General features: G+C 42.1%; 1 protein-coding gene across 2 annotated transcripts in view; it reads right to left on the minus strand.

The window, feature by feature from the left end:
• IL11RA (interleukin 11 receptor subunit alpha) overlaps positions 1–19,640 on the minus strand; it is a 334,633-nt gene that overhangs the window by 10,053 nt on the left and 304,940 nt on the right. For both annotated transcript variants that reach the window (XM_078674689.1, XM_078674688.1), the window contains exons 7-11: positions 17,373–17,536; positions 14,707–14,870; positions 11,678–11,846; positions 10,208–10,276; positions 7,743–7,842 (exon numbers count right to left, since the gene is read on the minus strand). In XM_078674689.1, coding sequence (XP_078530815.1) covers positions 7,743–7,842; positions 10,208–10,276; positions 11,678–11,846; positions 14,707–14,870; positions 17,373–17,536 — 666 coding nt within the window. The remainder of the gene's footprint in view (positions 1–7,742; positions 7,843–10,207; positions 10,277–11,677; positions 11,847–14,706; positions 14,871–17,372; positions 17,537–19,640) is intronic.

Consider the following 19,640-nt stretch of genomic DNA (forward strand, 5'->3'; position numbering starts at 1 on the left):
ATTTAATTCTACACATAGGTGGGGGTAGGAGGGTTCATCTATCCGTACTTTATTGGTTTTATTCTTGTTGATTTGAACAATTTCTATTTGCATAATTCTGCGATCTGATGCTATCACATTTCATGCAACCCGCTCTTCTTCAGTACTAAATAGGATGTGTAAATTTTTCCGTCGAGCAATGCACTTTTCACAACGTGGTTTTAGGTTCTCTTGTGCACTAAAAGAATATAATGCAGAGCAGCTGACCCATGGACATGCCTCATAAAAAAACCTTAATCTAGAAGAAAGGTTACCTTATAGTTTCTTCATAATTTAGCTGAAGTTGTACTACTGTCAAAGTGCTCAGAAACCATACTAAGTCTTGAAAACAACATTGTATTGCTTATTGTTTCCCAAAAATCTATTTTTATACAGGTATTAGGCAAAAATTAGCAGTAACCTAAGCTTTGCAAAGAAGGTGTCCAGGTAAATTTAAACACCACAGATGATGCACTATTCAGGCTCAGACTAGAAGATAAAACCAAGATCACAGCAGGATAGATAACCATCACGGCTCTTCACAGAGCCACACACGGGGAAAAACCTTCAAATGATACTTGTGTTTTTACCTTCCAAAACATTATAGTCACTCTCCTCGTCACCACCTTCTGAAGCAACTACCTCTGAGGCGTCATAACTGTGTAGGAGTAATGACCAATCAACCTCCTCGAAGCAGAGTCGAATGTGCAGATAAAAGGTAGATATGGATCATTTATTCACTGAGAGTGTGGCTTTTTCAAGAGCAATATTTAAGGCTGGAGTTCAGTTCCTCAGGGCAATGACATCTACAGAGTAATTTCGACTCTCATGTTAAAACTGAGCACAACCTTTTTTTCAGAACATGCCCTGAAACAAGTGTGTTCCTGGATGCCGCTTAAACGAAATTCCATAAACAAAGCAGTACCTCACTGAGTACTACAGTCTGAAATAGAAGGAAACCCTGCACTAGAAGCCAAATCAAATCGGTAGCCACTCTACGTTTACTGGTCATTAACAGAAGATCTAAAATTATTCGGAAATATACTGCTTTCATACACATACACCATCATCCACTTACACGTAGCAAGACTTTTCAATGTATATATTTTGGACTTTTTCATGCCAATATTGTGTTGCACAAAAGAATACCTTTTGCCCATGTTCGACGTGGAGCCAAAAATACAAGCAATAAAGGAGCATTCGTAAATGTAACCCTGTGTACAGGGCGCTTCAGGGAACTCTACGCAAGCATGTGCTCCATTTGGTCATGCAGACAGATTTTACAGAACGAATACCCCCCTCAGCCGAGTAACCTACATCCGTAGAACCTTAAACTAGGGAAGCTGCACACTATGTTGAGCCACGATGAAAATTTAGTGTTCAAGGGAGAAGCAAAACACTTAGGGCCAGATGTAGGTAGGCTTTTACCGGGTGGTAACGGCCGAATTCGGCCGTTACCACCCGGTAAAAGCAATTTGACATGTAGGTCCCTGTAATTTACAGACTCGGTAAATTTACCGGTAGGTAAATTTACCGAGTATGTAAAATACCGAGTCGGTATCATTACTGATTCCGGACAATTGGTATGTAGGTGGGACTCTTCTGAGTCCCACAAGCAGTACCACATCGGTATTTTACCATCAAATACTACTTGATGGTAAAATACCGTTTCTGGTGTGCATGCACATGTGTGCATGCACACCTATGCCATATGACAGGCAGACCTGCCCTTAGGGCAGGTATGCCTGCCACATGGCACCCGAGCCTCTTTTGGGGGTGCCAGAGGGTGTCAAAGTGACACCCCCTGCACCCTTGTGACAGTCGGTATTTTCCGATGTGGTAAATACCGACCGGTATATGCCCAATCAATCCTATGGGCTTCAAAGCCCATAGGAATGCATGGGCATTAACTGGTCGGTATTTACCACATCGGAAATTACCGACTGTTTCCGATTCGGTAATTGCACATCTGCAATTACCTACATCTCGGTATTTTTATTTTCCGACCTCTTAAATACCGAGTCGGTGTGACTCGGTATTTAAGAGGTCGGTAAATAAAAATTACCTACATCTGGCCCTTAATGAGGCCATGACGGATCAACAATGTCCATAATATTCAGGTCGGGATTTTTAAAAGTGCAGCAAGATATGAGGAGACGCACCTTAAAGACACTGGTGTAAGTGGTAGGAAGAAGCAACATGAACAACTCGGATTTCCTCTCTTAGGGAAAACTTCACATATTTTTGTTAACTATAGTACAAGTGTGAACACAATTTTAGTTGGAAAACTAACTCTGCAGTTCATGACTCCCCCACTCACACAGGCATAATACAAAAAATACAAAATAAATTGCCAGGCATTGAGAACAGATATGGATGTAAACACGTGCCCAGTGCCAGCCCTGCCTACAGCCAGTCATGTTTTGCTGATCATAGAAGGGTCAGAAGGGGGCTTCAAAGGAGAGTCTTTGCCAGCAAGAGACCCCGCCATGCGGAGAAGTGTGGCTCAATGGTTAGAGCGGCAGACCCTGATGCAGAGGTCTGGCCCGGGACCAGGGTTCAATTCCCGCCTCGGCGGGTCTTGGGCTCAATTTCCCCGGACCTGATAATTCTCGCCTCGGTGCCTATTCTGATCATGGGTCCCACTCTGCAACTCTGGGCAATAGCTTGCTTAATCTCCACAACGGCCCCAACAGCGCTGGGATGCCTGGCTTCACCTTGGGGGTGCCCAGGAGTGGACATTTCACAGGGAAAAGCCAGGAAGGGTTCCACAGCGGTATGAGTACAGTGCCAGGACACCCTGTTGCTGGGGCACCAGTGCGCTTTAAAAGTACAAATTCATTTCATTTCATGCAGTGCTTATGGGTACTCATGCAAATAATTCTCAGCCACTCATTTCATCTGCTTCTTAAAGCCAATTCATTAAAATGAGCTGGTGCTGCGAAACCATCCCCGCCCCTCAACCCTTTATATGCTAGTTCTCATGCGAGCATCATGAGTAGAGGTCAAGAGTACTGACAATAAAAAGTCTAGAACTGCCCAAGCTGGAACATCTTACACACTTAAATCACTAAATTCTGCTTTCACAGTTAGCTTATTCATGAAAGGATGACTGCACGTCCATATGGAGTGAGCTCCCATCCATGTGTTTTAAAGAAAAATGCAGTTCTACTCTAAGATCATACATAAACAGGAGAAAGTGGCTTTCCAATTTTTCATGCCTGACTCCAAAATGGACGACGGCCAGGAAAAGAACACCACAGCCAATGAGTGAGGTGCAATTATCACGGTGTGGGGGGAAAAAAGTCTATTTTGCTAGCGTGGTAGTTTTCTTTTCCAACGAGTAATTCTTTACTTGTGAGACCACTAACAGGGAGACAGAAGTGTGAAATACTATCAAGGGTCTGGCGATTTTCTATTTCTTGTTATTTCTTGGAATTCGATGTTGGCAGCCAGCTCGTGGAAAGAAGTCTGTTTTTTATACAAGGTTCAGATATTCGTTTGAATGCATCGCAGGCTTGGCATGCTCTCAGTGCAGCTCCAGCAAAACTTGCTGTTATTTTTTTCTTAAGCACATGATTTGATTTTGATTTGGTTATTTTTGTCGACTAAAAGAATCTCTTCCAAAAAAGGATTACACTGAAGACCAGGGTCTGTAAATCTTTATTCTGTCTAGGTTTTGGAATCTGGCCTACTTAAGAGTCTGTTTATTCTATAGGAACCTGGCCTACTTATGAGTGTGTTTATTCTATGGGAATCTGGCCTACTTATGAATCTGTTTATTCTATAGGAACCTGGCCTACTTATGAGTCTGTTTATTCTATGGGAACCTGGCCTACTTATGAGTCTGTTTATTCTATGGGAACCTGGCCTACTTATGAGTCTGTTTATTCTATAGGAACCTGGCCTACTTATGAGTCTGTTTATTCTATGGGAATCTGGCCTACTTATGAGTCTGTTTATTCTATGGGAACCTGGCCTACTTATGAGTCTGTTTATTCTATGGGAGCCTGGCCTACTTATGAGTCTGTTTATTCTATAGGAACCTGGCCTACTTATGAGTCTGTTTATTCTATAGTAACCTGGCCTCCTTATGAGTCTGTTTATTCTATAGGAACCTGGCCTACTTATGAGTCTGTTTATTCTATAGGAACCTGGCCTACTTATGAGTCTGTTTATTCTATAGGAACCTGGCCTACTTATGAGTCTGTTTATTCTATAGTAACCTGGCCTCCTTATGAGTCTGTTTATTCTATAGGAACCTGGCCTACTTATGAGTCTGTTTATTCTATAGGAATCTGGCCTACTTATGAGTCTGTTTATTCTATAGGAACCTGGCCTACTTATGAGTCTGTTTATTCTATGGGAATCTGGCCTACTTTTGAGTCTGTTTATTCTATAGGAACCTGGCCTACTTATGAGTCTGTTTATTCTATGGGAACCTGGCCTACTTATGAGTCTGTTTATTCTATAGGAACCTGGCCTACTTATGAGTCTGTTTATTCTATGGGAACCTGGCCTACTTAAGAGTCTGTTTATTCTATGGGAACTTGGCCTACTTATGAGTCTGTTTATTCTATAGGAACCTGGCCTACTTATGAGTCTGTTTATTCTATGGGAACCTGGCCTACTTATGAGTCTGATTATTCTATGGGAACTTGGCCTACTTATGAGTCTGTTTATTCTATGGGAACCTGGCCTACTTATGAGTCTGTTTATTCTATAGTAACCTGGCCTACTTATGAGTCTGTTTATTCAATGGGAATCTGGCCTACTTATGAGTCTGTTTATTCTATGGGAACCTGGCCTACTTATGAGTCTGTTTATTCTATGGGAACCTGGCCTACTTATGAGTCTGTTTATTCTATAGGAACCTGGCCTACTTATGAGTCTGTTTATTCTATAGGAACCTGGCCTACTTATGAGTCTGTTTATTCTATAGGAACCTGGCCTACTTATGAGTCTGTTTATTCTATGGGAACCTGGCCTACTTATGAGTCTGTTTATTCTATAGGAACCTGGCCTACTTATGAGTCTGTTTATTCTATAGTAACCTGGCCTACTTATGAGTCTGTTTATTCTATAGGAACCTGGCCTACTTATGAGTCTGTTTATTCTATTGGAACGTGGCCTACTTATGAGTCTGTTTATTCTATAGTAACCTGGCCTACTTATGACTCTAGTCATTAGATTTTTTTGGCACTGCGTTCTACCACCTTCACAACTGAATTTAGCAGGGAAATAGGTCCATAACAGGTGGGGTCCTGCCTATTCCCCTTTTCGAAGAATTGGACTATGGTAGCAGATTTCCAAGACAAGGGTAAGCCAATCTTCACAGCAGCATTAAGTACATTAGTCAAAACAGAGGCCCAGAGATGAGGTTCTGCCTTATATAAGTCCATAGGTATCCCATCTGGACCAGGGGCTTTGTTGGAAGAGCTGCTGGTAATTGCTGCTCCAGATCAAACCTTATCTCAAGTTGGTTCAAGCCACAGTCTTTATCAATAGCTAGGGGCACATCCGTATCAAGAGGATAGACCCTATAAAATGAGCCACCCAGTGTGCTGGAGAGATGGAAGAACCAATGTCCTCCTGTTGAGCAGCCACATTAAGCTGCCTACCATTAACTACTGCCCAAAAAACCCTAGAGTCCTTAGTAGTGCATGCAGAAACCAACTGTTCACAAGAGGCCTCTTTAAGCTCAGCTTTCCGCTTCCTAATAGCGGATTTGTAGGCGCTACTTGATTCCTTAATAGTATCCTAGTTGTGAGGTTTAAGATTAAGTGCCTCACGCAAGTACTTTCTGGCCGGACTGCAGGCTTTATCAAACCAGCCCAATTGTGTCTCTCTGTGTTTGCTCAATATATCCCTCATAATGATGTTAGTTGAGCTATTTATTTGGTCAAACACAATTGTGGCAGGTGATGTTTCAAGTGCTGATAAGGGCTCCATGATGATTTCTAAGTTAGAACTAACTACAGATTTGATCAGGGTTGGCATTGGAAGATTGCGCCACTTCACCCTAGGCCTCCATCTTTCACAGTTAGACCGGTCAGGCCTGGAACAGAGTTTGCGCCCATACTGACATTTACTCCTAAACTAATTTCTATTGGTTTCTGATCACTGAGGCAAGTGTCATGGACCATCCCTGGGCTAACATAATCGTCAAGAGACCTTGAAATAAAAACATAATTAATTATAATCCCTTTCCACAGCCCACAAAACTGGGCAATGCCCTGGATGGAAAGGACCCCTGGACATGACATTTCGTAGACCCACCTGACCAAGTGCATCCAATAGCGTATGACCCCTATGGTCACAGCCAGAATCACTAATTAAAGAATCATCACCCAAAAAGTTATTAAAATCATTTGGATTAACTCCCAAGTTAGCATTAAAATGCCCACCTATTATAAAGTTAAAGGATTTAAAATATGCATATGATTTAACCTCTAGGATAGTTACTACTTCAAAGAAAGCCTCAATCTGGCATCCAGGATCACTAATAAAATTATGGATATTCATTAACAAAAAGTGGAAATCTTTGGGGGCAATTACCCGTAAGATCTGAATCCCCTTGTGTCTCAGGGAACTGAAAAGACCCTTAATTGTTTGGAAAGACGAACCAGGGTGGTTAACCCACCTCATGATCTATGGCCAGGGGAGGGGATCGCTGCCACATTAATGCTTTCATATCCATCTGAGCCAACCGGCTCTTGGACCCCGGTTTCCTGGAGCATAATAACGTCAAACTCAATGGCAAAATTAAGCCATTCTGGGTCCACCAGCTTATCTCTTATACCAGCAATATTACAGCTAAGGACTCTCAGAAAGGGTCCCAACACACTAGAGGGTGTAGTTTGAATGGGTAATTTACTATTAGTCAATGTGGCGTTCCCTGAGCTTAGGGAGCGACCCTCTGGGCGCTGCTGAAGCGGATCGCCAATGCGATATTTTTCAAATAACAAAAAGTTGTAATCATATATGAAACCAAACGTTCAAAAGTTTTCAATAAAGTTTGCAAATTTTGATTTTAATCATTCGTGTTCGTGAAACTGCAATCAATGTTATGATTCACATCAAAAGTGTTCTTTTAGCACACACGATGAACATCAAACATAAATAGCATGGTCCCAATGCATTTCGTGCCTAACCAGGCACTTCATCAGGGGAATCTACTACTAAAGAAAATATGTATGTATGAGGGTCCAAATCATTATAAAATGACAGTAACACATTAAGCTGTGATGCAATGCAATGAGGTCTGAGGATCTCGACAAAAGTGAGGTAATTTACTAATAGTACACTCAGCTAGACGAAGAGGCCTATGCTTGGAAGAGCAGGGGGGACACAGATCTACATGCATTCAAAGCCCGCTCCCAGAGCAGTCATCTTTATTTTTTTTACTTCCATCAGGTATGGCTTTTGGTTGAAAGATTGTGGACCTAGAATAAAATGTTGTTCAAGACATGTTGTTCTGTTTGAACCTCATTGTATGCATGTGTAATTTTAAGCAGAGGCTTATGGGACTTTGAAAGGATATTTAATATACTGTGAAAGTATGCAATACGTATGTGGTCTGTATGTCAAGGGACATGTTGACCTTATGAGTGATGAGTGAGTGCCGACATGAAAGCGGGAAGCACCCCCACTGTACCCTTTGGGACAGAAAGCATGGCAATCTACACATGAACCAAGAGTAGACAGACTTGGCCTGAACTCACCAGATCAGAATGATGATGACCAGAACCACCACCAGGATGACAAACGCAAATATTCCTAGAGATGCCAGAACGGCGATCTTCTCTAGCGGATCACTGCGATCTGAGGATGAGAGGTAGGAATAGAAAAAGAGAGAAGAGAATAATGAAAAGGATTAGAAATTACACATTAGTGGCTCTGCACACAGGAAAAAGACATATAGCATCAGGGTTGCTGGTGGAACACAGTTCAAGCCTTCCCATCGGCGGTTGAAGGAGCGCCAACACCATGGCCGGGAACTTTTAGCTTTAGATTGGGCAGTAGTCAATTATGAGACATTATTCTATGTTTGTATCTTATGAAAGAAGAGTTGGGCTCCTAAGTGGAAAAGAATCATATGATACTCACACTTTAGTGCCGGAAAGACAGTTTTGGGTATCTGTTTGCGCTCTACAAAAATCTAACATATAATAACATAACTCTGTTGAACCACATCAAATGGGAAATACATTTGAGGGGTCGATATTACCCACATGTGCATTCAGGGGCACATGTGACAGCTCACAGACAGAACTGGCATTGGAGGGGTCATTAATGAACATGTGTTTCTCATTCACTCAGTGGTGGGCACACGAATGAGAAATGGCCACTTATGGACATTGTCCAGGCACTCATCCATTGGGGACATGTGTTGGGTCGATGAATGCTACTAAATAAATCCTAAAGAGTTCTCACTTAGCAGACCACCTGCCTCAATATGTATAAAGTGGTACAAAAGGGGTTGGTGATGGACGGAGCATCTGAACCAATCAAACACTCACACCCAGTCAACAGATCTGGGTTTAATCCATCACCGTTCTTTAGCCCACTCTGCCACCCCAGTTCAGACATGGCCATATGCAAATCAGTCTGACCCTGTGCCTGTCCATCGCCACCCCCTTTTGTATCAATATGGATAAGCCACCAATCAAAAATACTAAGTCAATTGGCCAATACGATGGGACCTAGATTTGATGAATTCATTCTCAATGGAAGCCATCCAGAATAAAACATGAATTGTTTGAGGGGTGCATTAAAAACCCTATGCAGTTCCTTACTCTTTGGCACACACAATCAAATCCACTCATCCAGTGACAACAAATTTATAGGGGCAAGAATTTGAATGGTCACTACTGATCACGAACGTCCCCTGGAAGCACAGATGGTGACACATGGGTCGGACAGATAATTCACTAATGAACAAATTCATGCACTTTAATTTGAGTCCCATGTAGCTGAAGATGGATGAAATACATTACAGTTCAACATGGTCAATGCACACAGCCAATAGTCAATAATTATAATCTACTGGGACATTATGAAGTGCGGCCAATAGAGAAAACAATTCAAACTCCATCCAAGGGGATATGAAACACCCAATGAATTTGGCTCCATGAAAAATCTGCAATTTGGGATGGGGTAGAGAGATTGTAGCTATAAAGAAATTCAAGGTGGAAACCAGAGCTTATTGCAGTTCCATCATTTGCAATTTGGCTACTTCAGAGCTCTATGTAAAGTAAGGCCACCTCGATCAACAGAGGTGCGAGTCCAGTCGTGCGCACAAAGACTTGTCCCATTAGAAACTTTCCAGCCTCACCCTTTGATGTGGTTGGGCCACACTCAATTTCTAGATTGAACAGCTCAGTTTTTAGGCGTATTCTGGAGGTATTTCAGTACTGTCTGGAGAACTCGGCTCAAAGCATTACAGAATTCAGTTATGGTACCGCTAAGGGCCAGAAACTGGAGAGATGTATGGGATGTGGTCAGTGCACCACCCAAGGCATACCATGGATCAGCTGCATTCTTAATCCCCCACTTTAGCAAGTAGAGCAGGAGTGGGTGTCCCTGGAACATTCTGTGTGATTTGAAACATTCAAGTTGTTGTTTATGACTCCTTTAACTTTAGTTGGAGACTCAGGTCTGCTCATAAAGAGGTGTGGCGGCGCGGCTAGGGCGACTGACTCCGGAACCTGGGGATCACGGTTCGATCCCCGGCACCGGCAGCAGATTAGCCCAGCACCATGTGACTCTGGGCAATAGCTTGCTTAATCTCCCTGACGGCCCCCAGCGCCTAGAAACCCTTACGGGTGATTGTGTGCTTTACAAATGTGGATTATTATCATTATTATTATAAATGCGATATTTTGCAGTGAAAGGAATATGGGGGTGTTTAGAGAGAAGGGATGGCGGGAAGGATGGAGAGAGGGTGGAAGAACGAATGCACAGAGGGATGGCTGGTGGTGCATGTAGGGATGGATGGAGAAAAGCATGGAGGATGGATGGGCGGCGAGAACTATGAATGGAAAGAAGAATGAATGGATCAAAAGAAAAGAGAGTGTAAAAGATGGAAGGAAAGAAGGCAGGTAAGATGAGTTGATGGATAATACTTGTGAGTCACTCACCAGACAGAGGAACTGGGTAATCAAAAAACAACAGTAAAAGCACTCACCAAAGACCACTGGATCTGGTCCCTCTGGCTCTGAGGTTGAGACGTCATCAAGGTCTTCGGTGAAAGGTCCTGAAGGGAAGAGCACAAGGTGGTTCTTTACACTCCAGCAATAAAGACTGCAACTGGGAAGGCTATGGGTGATCTCTTTTGTGTGTTCAGGAAACACAATGCTTGTGCATTCGTGGACGTGCGCTTCAATCTATTTATAGTGTAGACTAAAGTTGGTTAATGCAAGGGCACAGACATGCTGCCCTCCCATCATAATTTAATTTAAGGTAAGGTGTGTGCCTATGCATTGCAGAGATGTACACAACTGTGTGCCATATTAACAAAACTCCCAGGCTTACATGTAAGGCACCTACAGAAAGAAATATATGGTATTCACATACATTCCTTGTGTGTACCTAGTTTCCTGAACCCTGACAGGTATGAGACTCTCCATGAGAAAAAAAAGAAAATATTGAAATGTGATACTTCCTTTTTTCATGAGCTCTACTTTCCCATAAAATATACTGCCCTCTGTCCCTCAGCTTCAATGGCACGTATCGATGCACTTTGTGGATTGTGCAGGCTAAAGTTTAGAAATGCAGGTACGTGTAGGGAAAAGTATCACAAATGTTTGTGAACAGCACAAAGTTAATACGGTGTGGAAATGCAGAAGGCCGACTCAAAACCAAAATCAGCTCTGACAACATTTTTCAAATGATCCCCCTTCTGCATGAGCCACAAACAGCATGTGGCTATCAACACTATTAGAAGTGGGTCATGGCAGCCGACAGGTTCTGAAAGAAGCTCCTTGAGAGCTACCCACCTGGAAAATGCCAGAGTGCCAGAATGGCCAGTCCGGCCCTGGGTGTGCGTCATTGGATTTCTATGACAACTCCTAAGACACTCCCCTGGGAACGCCCATCATTGTGTCGCTTACGAATGTGAGGTTCTTCGTACCTTACGTACATTTTTCACTTGTAGATGGCCCATGCGCACGCTTGTTTTTTTCAAGAGTCTGAAATACACTACAGACCAGGCCTACTACTTTCCAAATTCTAAAGGGTCATGCCACAACATTTCCCTAAAGAAAACAACATGATCCAACTATCACTGCGTTTTTTAATCACTCTGAACGTTGATATATATATTTTTAAATCCCTATTCCACTGTCTGAACCTAAGAGTATTTTACCACAGGAGAAGCAAGAATCCACCACATGCCACTATCAGAAAAATCTTTGTTTGACTCACTTAAAGCAGCGCGTGGTTGATCGAAGTCTAAACCCTAGCTTAAATGCTAAAAAAGAAGCAATTCCAGCAGAAGCCTATAGGAGACAACATGTTATCCCAAAACAATACTACAGACTATCTCTGATGACGTGGAGGATTAAATGCATGGGTGCAGAATGATGGGTTCAAGCCACAGGCCTCTGTGATCCAAACCAAACACAAACAGTCATGCAGAAGAAGTAAGATCAGTTACCCAGCTCCCGGGGCTCCGCCTCGTTACTGCTCCATGGCGTGGCTCTCACTTCCGCACTCCAGTCGCTCCAGTCCCCGGCGTCCATGAAGTCCTTGGTGCTCACCTGCACCACGTGCTCCATTCCCATCAAGGCATCTGTGATGACGTCAGTCAGGTTTGCTGTCTCGACCTGTTAGGAATGTAAACAACGTAACCATTTATAGAGGGAAGAAGTTATCCAAGAGATATTTGATTAATTTAAGAAAAGCCTGAATTATCATGTGCATGCTGTTGCAAGGCCTGAATGAAACCTTTACTTATTTGTAACAGTGAGTTTTCATATTGATGTCAGTCATAAACATATGATTGTCTGACCTAGGCTTTTATTGCTATGTGCACCTAGTTTTTGATATCAGTAGGAACCTCATGAAGCCCCTTGATTTAACTTAACACCATCTTGAAACTCTTAGTTGAGCGCTCCATCGTTTATCATCAGCTTGACGTTTGGACCACTGGGTGTGTTCCTGCCTCCCTCCAACTGGGTCAAATCACACCCATCTCCAAAATTCCCATCACAGATCGCAACAACCCAAATAACCTCCGTCCTATCTCCAACCTCTTCTCTCCATAGCCCTTGAAAAATGTGCCCTGGTCCAACTGGATAATCACATCAACACTTTCAACCTCTTTGACTTTCTGCAATCCGGCTTTACAAAAGGATGGAGCAGAGAATCGGCCATGCTCAATATAGTGGACGACATACATCACTTACTTGACAATGACGAGTCTTGCCTACTCATTCTCCTCAACCTCCGCTGCTTTCGATTCAGTTAACCACACTGCCTTACTTAACACACTTAAAGTCCGCTTTGGCCTCAATGGCCATGTCATCAATTGGTTCACCTCCTTTCTCCAACACAGAACCCAACAAATCAAAATCGAGGACTGCCTTTCCAACCTCACTTCAAACTCCCTCGGTGTCCCCCAGGGATCCTTTCTCTCGCCTGCTCTCTTCAACCTTTTCATGGAACCCCTCACCCTCATTTTCAAACAAGCAGGAATCAATTACCACCTCTATGCTGATGACACTCAACTTTACTATAAGATTAAATCCCACTCTGATGTCCTACACCTCAATGACACCCTGACCAAGATACAATCATGGTTCACCACAATCATCACAAACTCAACCCTAAAAAAACGAAATCATTCGCTTCTCCCCTAAAAACAACCCACTCCCCATTCAAGACTGGATATCCAACCTTAATGCTCTCAACTGCTCTCTCACCACTTCCAATTCAGTTAAATCTCTAGACATCACCATTGGTAACAGCCTTGCCCTTAACTCCCACATAAAAACCACAGCCAAAGAGCACTCTTCACTCTCCGTCATCTCAAGAAAATCAAACCCTTCATCCTGGCTGATGACTTTAAAACTGTGGTCCAATCACTGGTCCTGTCGAGAATAGACTATGGTAACGCTATCCTCGCTGGAACACCTAAAGTCCATCTTGCACCACTCAAATCTGTGCTCAACCTTGCTGCTATACTTTTCTCCGACTACAAACGTTTCAACCACGTCTCCCCCGCTCTTAAAACCCTCAAATGGCTTCCCATGGAAGGCAGATCCACCTATAAGACTGCATGTATCACGCACAAAGCCCTTCACCAAAACTCCCCATGCTACCTCTCCGACAAACTCCACAAAGCGGGCTGCACCCGACCGGCACGGAGCACCAACGCCCGCATTCTTATCTCACTATGTTAAAAAAGAAATGAACACAAGCTTGATCCTTCACTGAAAATGCTCCTTCCATCTGGAACTCCCTGCCTAAAGACCTACGTTGTAACCCTTCCAACATCAACTTAAAAAAGACCTCAAATTGTACCTCCACATCAAATATTGGGGTCAATTATTCCTACCTCTGACATAGTCTCCCACTCTGGGCCCTTTTGGGCTTCCCCCATTGCCCTCCAAATCTCTCCCCTCCCCATTCTCCCTCCTAACCCCCTCCCTCATGCCACACCTTCTCCCCCCTATTCCCCCCTCCCTGCCTCTACCTTTTATTTTGACATTTAGCCTCACGCACAGCTTCCCACTGATCTCCCATTCCCTTATCCTCCTTACCCCCAATCCCCTTATCATCCACCTCCTTTATCTTCTCCTTTTTCACTCCCTCACACCCACCCTAGCCCTATTACTCACACCCATGTGAGCTTATTATAGTTCTGTTGTAAATAGCATTAGTATTTATCTGCTTTCCTTGTTATATTGGTTCTTATTGTAAAGTTTTTGACCTAATGTATAGATTACTGTACCTCCTCACACTTCTGTAAAGCGCTCTGATACCCCTGGGTCTAGCCAGTGCTATATAAAACCTTTAAAATAAATAAATACTTTTCTGGATAGGTGAGGAGACTATCACTATTACAGGCATATAACATTCATTTACAGCACACGTCTCTCCTACATCTCAGGCTTTGTTAGAGTTGCTGGTTCTAATGAAGATGCTGGCCACCATCCATCCTGAGAAGTCTGCTTTAACAACAGATGCCCCTCTAGATGACCCTCCAAAAGAAAATCATTTTTCAACAGCGACTGCATAGAGCAACCATTCTGCTGCTGGGTTGTATTGCATTGCATTATATTGTATTGTATTGAGAATAATATGGTGTAAGCCTCACTGGAAAGGAAAAGAACAACACACACAGATGAAGTGGTTTTGGGAAGGGATTGTATTTGGGCCCAGAAGGAACTTGAGGTTTTTACTGATGATAGAAGATGTATTGGTTAAATGAAGTGAGGAGCTGGTAGTTCTTCTTGTTCATATTAACTCTTTTTACACTACTTTTGTCCGTATTCATTCACTCAAACCAGGTGCTTCACAGTGAACACTATTCTCAACCAGAGACAGACACCAACCAGCCCCTTCATACTGTTCCCAAAGTGTGGGCATCTGCGGGTAACAACGTATTTATGTGAGCATAAAGCACTTCACAAATAGTAATGCGTGCAGATATGCAGCCTCAAATTCACTCCTTCCACTTACCACTGACCACGACGGGTGGGCCACAGGGCGGTACTGTAAACGAAACTTCAGCAGAAAGTGGGCTGACTTGGGCCAAGTGGCAGGGTAGTCCCAGCTGGCCCGCAACCTCCGTGGGGCGAAAGGAACTGGTTCCACAACAAGGTCCTGTGGAGGATCCGGCTTAACTAGAAAAAGAAGAAAGTTGCTGTTAGTGAAAAAAAAAAAACACCAGCTTCAAAGAATTAATTGTGCAACTCCAGCCACTCAAATCCTCATCATGCAGAATGAGGAGATGTATAAAAAAAGAATCAAATGATACTTTCTCCAGTTAGCCCAGGTGGGCTTTCAAGACATAGGTGAGTTCATTAAAGTATGCTAAACTGTTTTGAATATTTGTCAGAGTACAGCAGGATTGCAGATAAACTACAGGTACAAGTGTCTGCAGAAACAAAGTTCAACGGCTTCAAATCAGATAAACTGGTTTCCATTATGTTAACCACCGGCGGTAATTTATCAAAGAGGCCGAGACCATTCAAAACACATAAAAACATATCAGCTTCATTAAATCAAACACCTCTCAGCACAGTCTTGGTGTTTTAAAGTGTTCGTCGGTGTATTGAAACTTGCAGACGGATCACCTCTACTGTTACAACAGCATACCGCAAGCAATTCAACCCCACCTGCAAAGTCTGGTTCATTATGAACCAAAGATAACAAGGGAGTCCAGATGCCCCAGATGTACAGGAAAAGGTTCCATACTTTCCCATACTGCTTGGTCCTAAAGATAGCTCACATCCAAGAAAATGTGTGTTTTTTCAAACACATCCATATTCACAGCACGCATCCATAAAACCCATAACAAATCTCACTAAAGATGTGGGAATAGGGATGGAGAGAAACAAAGTTAAAAGGCAATAGAACACCTTTTACATAACACTCTTAGGAGTTTCTTAGTAAAGCTTTTAGGTTCAGTGTAAAACAAACAGTTTAACAGTAGGCTCATTCTAGGTGACAACCGGTGTACTGCCCACACTACTTTTTTATGTATCCTTTTACACAGACGTACAGTAATAGACACTAACCATGAATGATTTCCTTAAGAAAATCAAATTGTGTTATTACCAAATTTTGTTTTATTCAATCTTTTGTTTGTTAATAGTACATAATGTTTGCAACAAAGGACTTTTAGAAAAAAGGAGGCAGTAAGTGTTAAATTTCATATTACACAGCGATCGACAAGAAAATAAAGTATCTCTAAGAAAGCAAGAAATTGTATAACACAACTTGAATTCAAATTAGGGTAAGATCATTCAGAATCATGGTCACAAGTGTTTCAAAGAATTCACACTGGTGATCCTGATCAAATTAGCTGCTGGCTTGTTGTAGTTTACTCCAAATACTAAAATCCTTGAAAGAAAATCTTAGTTTTGTTAGCCAATATTTGGACTTTGAATATCTACACTAACGCAAATTAGTTCAAACAATAAAATAAACATTCTCAAAATAAACTTATGGCTGGGAAGTTAAAACATTACACACACACACACCATGATTCCGAATCACAAAGAATCTAATTGTTTGCATTTTTGTGACCGTAATGGGTTTTCCTCTGGAAGTGGTCCACTAAATGAGTCTAACACCTATAGCATCATAACACTAGGTATTCGCAAACATTTGAAATGACTTTGCTACACTTTTCTGCTTTTATATCCTTACTTGTATGTGAACCACACCAGAGTAGAGAAGGCAGTATAGGTAAGTTTAAAGGACACCACCATTTTTACAAGGGGATGCAGAAGGAAAGTCTTGCATTAGGAAAATGTTTCCAATGGGAAGAAAGCAAAACAATTTGAGCAATTTTGAAAATTCCCTAACCCAAAGCAAGCAAATGTTTTCATTGTGTAATCTTCTGTGAATCAGGAGAAAATTATTACTTACATCTACACATGACTGTAACAAACAATAAAATTGCTTCTGATAAACAAGACAAATTATGAGCCTGGCGCATTGTTTGCCAAAAATGTTAATACTGGCTTTTAAAACACAATGCAGAGAATGTTTCATATGGTATTGCGAGTGGCTCTCACAAAGGAATGGTTCGCCTTGTTTCGCAATGGATGAAAGAGTGGCGGGAGAACAACATTGGATTAGGCCGAGGACAGGGCTCTATTTGGGGAGTAGAGCACGACCCGCAATGACTTTCTAATTCAAATGAGGTTTGCTCAGTGATTTTTTTTTTTTTTTAAGTTTTATGATGAGTTATAACAGTGTTCCTATAAGTGGAATCTTCTTGTTGCATTTGATTAGCTGTAATTAGCAACTTAAAAGATTTAAATTTGTAGTTTGAAAACAAGAAATTTTTAGAAAGTTCATGTCCCTTCTTGGAGATTCTGGGATAGCAGGTACATGTGAGAGAGAAATACTTCTCCTGCAGTAGAGCCTTGATGGTCCAAGGCTATAGAAAGTAGTTCAGCATGCAGTAAGCAATATAAACAAGGACCATACTTGTATACGCTAGCATGCTTGGAGGACCTGCAGGCCCTGGAGCATCATAGGGGTCAGTATCCACACACAATGAAAGCATCATTTAGACATTAGGTGTAGCATGTCCTTTAGCTTCAGTAGAGTGATGCCTATAGAGGGATGAAAGGAGAGTGACATCATTCAGTGACAGACCTCACACTCACCGATCGAGTGCATAAGCACCTTCAGAAGACGGAAACTGTATCCCAAGGGATTCTCCTCCGTGATGTTCATCGTGTAGGAGCTCCAGAACTCAGAGTTCCTTACACTACACATGTTGGGCCTTGAAGGCTCTTGTAGGCAGGTCCCAGTGACATAATTATTGTTCCTGAAATGGAAACAATTGTAGTTTATTTAAGGGAATACTTAACCAGGACTATAGCTGTGAAATGGGCTACGAAAGGCAATAAGTCATATTTCAATATAGTATGCAGTTCAGAGCTGTGCAACCATGTTTTTAAATTGGCCTTGCAAAATTCAAATGTCAGCTCGGCCACCGGTAGACAAAATGGTTTATTCAGGCAATACATATCTGACTGTAATCAAAATTCAATCATAAATGCCATACAAGCAGTTAAATATAATTCACTATGTAGTGGTCGCTAACTATGCAGTGGTCGCTATCCACACATTAATTTACTCAGCAATATAAATATGGAGCAAAAACTTTGGAAAATCATAAATTCATCTGGTACTGGTCACTTTTAAAGTTCTGTTCATTACATATGTCACCACCCATTATCTCCCAGAGTACCCAGCAATGTTGTGTACCTCACAGTGTTAGACTGGTGGCCCACGCATGCAAATGACTCATGTATGCTGGTGACACATGGACCAGTCAATATATGCTGGCGGCTCATTGGTACAAAATGTGTGACATTCACAGACTTATCAAACTAAGGTTTTCAAAATGGGTAACAGGAGAAAGGTGTCTCATCAACTGATCTCTGCCACCCACCGCCCTCTTCTAGACCCATTCTGATATCTGGGTATTTTGGTGTGAGTCTGTACAGTTTCAATTGCCCAAGATAACCTGCCCTTTGCCACTAGGTGTGATAAACGTTTGCAAATACACTCAGCTACTGCTCAGATGCAGTAAGTAAAATGCGTTTATCTGGGCAAGACTTAGTACTCATCACATCACCTACTTGCCTGCATCTCCCACATTCTCCGCAAGCTGCACTGACACCCAATTGGAGAGTGGGATCAAACCGAAAATCCCTCTGCATTGCTCACAAGTGTTATCTTTCCAAGGGCCTTGCTTTCTAAGTTTGTTTACTGTATCCCCTTTGCTAAATCTGCTGTACATTAATTAGTTTCTCATGTGAGCAAAGGCTCATTCCAGAAACAAAGTTTTGTCTGCAGTTGTGATCACTCCACTGTATTGGCTAACACCATGTATTTTTGCCAGCAAAAACGCCTTCAGAGTGACAGAGATCTTCCTGTGGGCCAGACTAGGTATCTGTGACTAATCAATTTATCACTTCAGACATCATTTTCTCTGCCAGGACCAAGAGACCAGGTACATAACATCTAAGACAAGAATAACATCTATTCCTACAGTGCGATGCAAACCGAAGGATATAAATATTGGGTAACTAAATGATGCAATGTCTGCATTAGAATCTTACAATGGGGAGATGAGAAAGACTTAAACCTGTATAAAGTAGAAAATACATGGACTTTTAAAAACCATGTGGTGTGAACATAGTAGAGGAGATCAGCATATTCTAGTGAAGGTGTGACTAAAATACGTAGGAAGAAAATAAAATCTGTGGATCAGTTGAGGTTCCTGAATAACAAAGAAGGGATTTTTTAGAAAGAGTAGTAAATGTAGGATACGTTGCAGCATGATTCATAACAAACTTAAAAGATTATTCTGCAAGTATCTGGGCAAACTGTTATAATAGGACCTGTGGAATAAGCAGCATCTACAGTGCTGCAGTGTGTATAAAAATGGCCACAAAAATAGTTCTAGTAGGTCTGGCCTACCTTTATGATTTTGCATTTTTGTGCGTATGTACCTAATAAGGCAATGGGTCTGAAGCTGCTTATAAACTGTAAAAACTATTAGAGTGAGCGAAACATATCACCAACATCAGAGCACAGTGCCAGGGAATTTTCCTTTGATGGGTTGGTGGTCTCCATTCTCAAAATGTCTTTATTCAAGAATCAAAGACTCTTGCTGTAGCTGTAAATGATATGTTGGGCACAGCTTAAGAGTGTGGTTGAATGTTTGTACTGAATAGAAGATCCCTCACATGCGCCTGAGCCTGCTCCTCGCCTGCTCGTGGGTGGCCGTAAGACAAATTTTTCTTTTAAAGTCGATGGGGAACATCTTCTGGTTGGAAGGCACACTGCATTTGCAACAGGTAAATTCATATCCAAATTAGATCAGAGAGTTGTGGACAGACATGGCTTCTCAGACCACA

This window comes from Lissotriton helveticus, chromosome 2_1 (assembly GCF_964261635.1).
Source record: "Lissotriton helveticus chromosome 2_1, aLisHel1.1, whole genome shotgun sequence".
NCBI lineage: Eukaryota > Metazoa > Chordata > Amphibia > Caudata > Salamandridae > Lissotriton > Lissotriton helveticus.